This window comes from Parasteatoda tepidariorum, chromosome 2, assembly GCF_043381705.1.
Source record: "Parasteatoda tepidariorum isolate YZ-2023 chromosome 2, CAS_Ptep_4.0, whole genome shotgun sequence".
NCBI lineage: Eukaryota > Metazoa > Arthropoda > Arachnida > Araneae > Theridiidae > Parasteatoda > Parasteatoda tepidariorum.
Window position 1 is genome coordinate 75,207,686 of NC_092205.1, and position 4,562 is coordinate 75,212,247.

Sequence of the window (4,562 nt, forward strand, 5' to 3'; positions counted from 1 at the left end):
GCTCCAAAGAAGAAACGATTATTTCTTCTTCATAGGATTCGGATTATTTCTTCTTGATTATATTATATAGATTATTATTTTGATTAGTAAAATTTCTTAAGATGGGCCAGTTTTAAATTCACCCCATCATAATCTACGATCGAAACTTGACTAAATTTATTGGTTTTTCTGAAATTAACAATGGATATTTGGAGGCCATATTGGAATTTCCGAAAGAGATCCGAAGTTCGGCATTTCGTCAGTCCCGTGAGTGTCGGATTTAGGGTCCTATTACTTCCTCTTCTGTTCGCTCAAATTACAATTGCCGATGTTCTGCAGCAGATCGCGATACCGGTGAATATTTCGTCGACTTCGTTATTAATTTTTTTAATAGTCTTTCTCTCAGAAAATTATTTAATCTTAAATAACTTTCCTTGAAAAAATTTTTTGCTACTAAAAATTATTTCGTCGGAAGCGCCGCTGCATCGGAAGCGCCGCATGTAGGAAAAAAACAACTTTCTTTTCCATAGCGCCGCGGCGCTTCCACCGAAAAATACGGTATATGTTTTAAACTCACTATGCTACTCTGATTCCAGTGCAAAATCGATTTTTTTTTTTAAAAATTTAATTCAATTTTTTTTTTGTTGTATGTTATGGCTTTGTTGCAAGCACTTTAAATCTTTGTAGTGCATCAAATGTACCTTAGGTTTCAAAACACTATTTAAAAACATTCTTTCATTGCGCAAGATGACCACAATATTGGTCTGATTCCCTTGAATAAATGGGTCGAATATTAAAATTATTATAACTATATAATAATATCTTTTTGTGATATAATTTTTTTCTTTGCTATTATTTTTATGTTAGTTACAATTTATATGTGTTTTTAAGCTGGTAGAGCACTCGCTGCTTAATGTTTTATCTCCTATGTTTGACTTTCAGTGATGATTTGTCAATTTGTATAATGCTTTTGGCTCGTATTAACTGCAGTGCTGACCAGTGAAATGGGATAATGGTCTTTATTCCCCTTGTCCTGTATGAGGTTTTTTTCTTCAAGTAGCTCAAATGCAGATTAATTTTATCAAAATGTTCCCACAAGCATGAGTTTTCCTTAATGCTTTATCTAGAAGTTTTTTCTTAATTAGTTTCAGAATTACAAGGCTACAAAGTTGAATATTGATAGCTACAAATCAGTAATAAAGTATCATTTTATTTATTTTTATCTCTTATGTCGTTCAAATTAAACTTTAAAGTTTGACATCAATGATCATCGAAATTTTGTACTTTTTTTCTGGCTAAAGTTAATTTTATTTATTTATTTTCATGTAGGTAAAACATTCAATAGAGATTCTCAACTTTCTCCTTCTGCAGTGAAAGAGTTAGATATGAACATTATGTTGGAGGACATAGAAGATATTTATGAAACAGTAGAAGAAGAAGATGATTCTCATTTACAATCTGAAAAGAAAGAAATAGAAGAGAGTTATAATGATGGAAATGTTTCACTTGTGTCTAGTGATGAATCAAGCCAAAATCAAATTTTTAACTATAATGAGTGGTATGTAGGTTTGTGGGATTGCTTTGGATCTGATGAAGATGAACTAAGCTTTTATCGTGGTGATCTGATTCATATTGTTAGCAAAGAATATGACAATTATGCTTGGTGGATTGGAGAATTACAGGGTAAAGTTGGATTTGTACCCAAGTCATATTTAATGGAAGCAAATGAAGCTTGTTAAATCTATCTATCTATATTTTTAATGTATTTGTATATTGCTTTTTTTTTTTTAAAGTATTGTTGTAATATTTAAAAAGAGGTTAAGTATTTTACTTTGGATCTAATGACAAAGAGCAAAGTTTTTGTGAAGATGATCTGATTCATATTGTTAGCAGAGAATGTGAAAATAAGCTATTTTTACTGTTGTTCAGTAAATTTTAAAATCATTGAGGACAATTTTGTCCCCTAATAGTTTTATCTTTTTCTGAATTTGATCATTTTTTTTCTGTATTAAAATGAGAAATTTAAATGCATGACTAATATAATCATTTGTTTTTTAAAATGTTGTAGCTATTATATTTTCTCAAATGTAATGTATTAAAACTGCCTTGTGTATAACTCAACTGTTTTTGACATTGTTAAGAGTATTATAATTGAAAACTAATTAATTCTCATTGTGCTGTCATACAACTCCAAGCAATTGTTATGTAAAATTATCGATTGTTAAAGAACCAGAAATTTAGATATTTTAAAGATCTTGAGACTCTGAATACAATTTTTAATACTTTTAATCATGAAAAATCAAAGGCCTTCATATAACTCTAAACAACTCTTATGAGAAATGGTCAATTGTTAAAGTAACTGAAATTAGATATTTAAAAGATCTTAAGACTCTGAACACAAGTAATTAATACTTTTAATCCTAAAAAACTAAAGGTTCTAAAAATTTTCCCCTCTAAACCCTCTTCATATAAATTTAGTGATTCCATGACTTTCCTCTTCTCTGATGGTTATAATATGAAATTTGAAGAATTAGTAAAACTTTGTCAACTATTAATATTTATATCTCTTAACATCTTCATTGTAGCCATCAGAATTGAGGTTTGTTATTGTTTTACCAATAGAAATTCATTTATTTTGATAGTTTGCTTTAACGAACTTATGTCTACTTAAAAAAATTTGTCTAACAGTTAGGGAACCGTTGCCATAAACTATCCATTTGACGATGAGTATATATGCATATATATATATAAACAAATGTATATATTGTATATTTCTGAATGCAATCCCATCCATCTATAAGCCAAAGAGTATGTTTTTAATTTGGAAATTTAAAACTCTGATATAAGCCGACGTAAAGAAAAAATGTGCCCCTTTCTTGTGGTAATAATTTCAGAGTAGGTAAAAAAAAAAAGCGTGTATCTTCCGAATTTATATTTCAAAAATTAAAAAACAATAGTATTCTTTTCAAATTGTCCTTTTTATGTGTTTCTTTTTCAATTTTTATATTTAGGCATTTTGATTCCAACTATCTGGAGTTTTTCGAAGTTAGTGGATTCAATTATAAGCTCACACCCAACTTTTTCTTTTCGAAAATTTTCTTAAAATTCTCGTCTTATATTCGGAAGTATGCAGCATATATATGTATGTGTGTATTTGCATTCACTTTACCTTTTTTGAAAACCTCATAAGTCTGCATAAAATTTTTATTAAAAATAGTGCTCTATATTTATTTTTGGGCAAAGAGCAGCATAAACATGAATGCTGGAAAAGCAATAAAATGCATTCCTAAGTATTCAATTAAAAAGAGAAGACAATGGGTGTTTTTATGGACCCTATGCTCTGGCATCTCTGAATACACTTAAAAAAAATAATAGAATACATTGAAATCATTCAATGCTAGATTGTGTTAGATTATGGCTCTGTTTAAAAAAATTTTGTTCCAAAGATGTAAAGGTTCACTAAGTTAATTACCTGCAAGAATTATGTAAAGATATTTAAATTTCTTTTTTGGAATTTAAATGTTTTAAATCTTGAAATGAGCTTTTAAGTTAAAGTATCAAATTTCTTATTGCTATCTGTTTATTGTGGAAAAGATATAAAATATAAACTTTGATGCATATTAAAATAATAAAAACTACCATTTGTTATTTATAGTTTGTTTATTATCTCTGATATTGATATTTAAACATATAGAAAAAAAAATCAGATTCTTCCAAGCATATATTTTAATGATTTTATCTTATCTGAATTTACTAATTTTTTAATAATTCGTAACTTAATATCGATTATTTTATTTATTATTTTTGTGTTTGATATTTCATGATTATTAATGATATACATTTTGATTGATTGCGAACTTAATTTGAATTACTAAACTGCGTAAGTAGTTAAACCAAGGAACTAATTTCTGTCACGTAATTTATATGTTATACTAAAAAATAATATATGCTTAATAATTGTTTTACATTACCAACTTCTTCAACTGACTTCTGATATTGTATTACTGAGTAACCACAAAAATAATAAATTTAAGGATAGCCCTTCAATTTATTATTTTTGTGGTTGATAATAACATTGTCATTTCACAAGTATTGACACTTATTTTTTTTTATTGCATTCAACCTTTTCTAAATCCTTTTAAAAAAGGATTAAAAAGGCTATGTTTTTTTAATGTTTATAAATGGTTAAAGATTCTTATTTTGGGTGGGAGATTTATTTTTATATGCTAATGTTAAGCTTTTTGCCTGCATAAGGAAATAATTGTTAAAATGTGTCAGCATTTGTTGCAATAAATTAGTTAATAATTTATAAAATTATTGCAATAAATTAATGACAAAAATATATTACTATACAATTATTTTATTGTTATTACTTTGTTTTTATAGATTTGTTATGCATGTATTATCATTTTCAACTAGAATGGCAGATTTGAAGTATTTTACAAAATTTTTAACTGTATTATATTTTATAGAATTTTTTTTTTTTTAATACTTGAAAAAAAATCTGAATGCATATCTCATATTTTTTATAATCCTTGTAAATTTTAAAAATGTATTATAGAATAAATAATTTATTTAGCATA

General features: G+C 26.8%; 1 protein-coding gene across 1 annotated transcript in view; it reads left to right on the forward strand.

Moving 5' to 3' along the window:
- Window positions 1-4,562, forward strand: part of LOC107453688 (src kinase-associated phosphoprotein 2-B) — a 14,318-nt gene extending 9,756 nt beyond the window's left edge. The window contains exon 7 of the mRNA XM_016070604.3: window positions 1,309-4,562. Coding sequence (XP_015926090.1) covers window positions 1,309-1,718 — 410 coding nt within the window. The 3' untranslated portion in view covers window positions 1,719-4,562. The remainder of the gene's footprint in view (window positions 1-1,308) is intronic.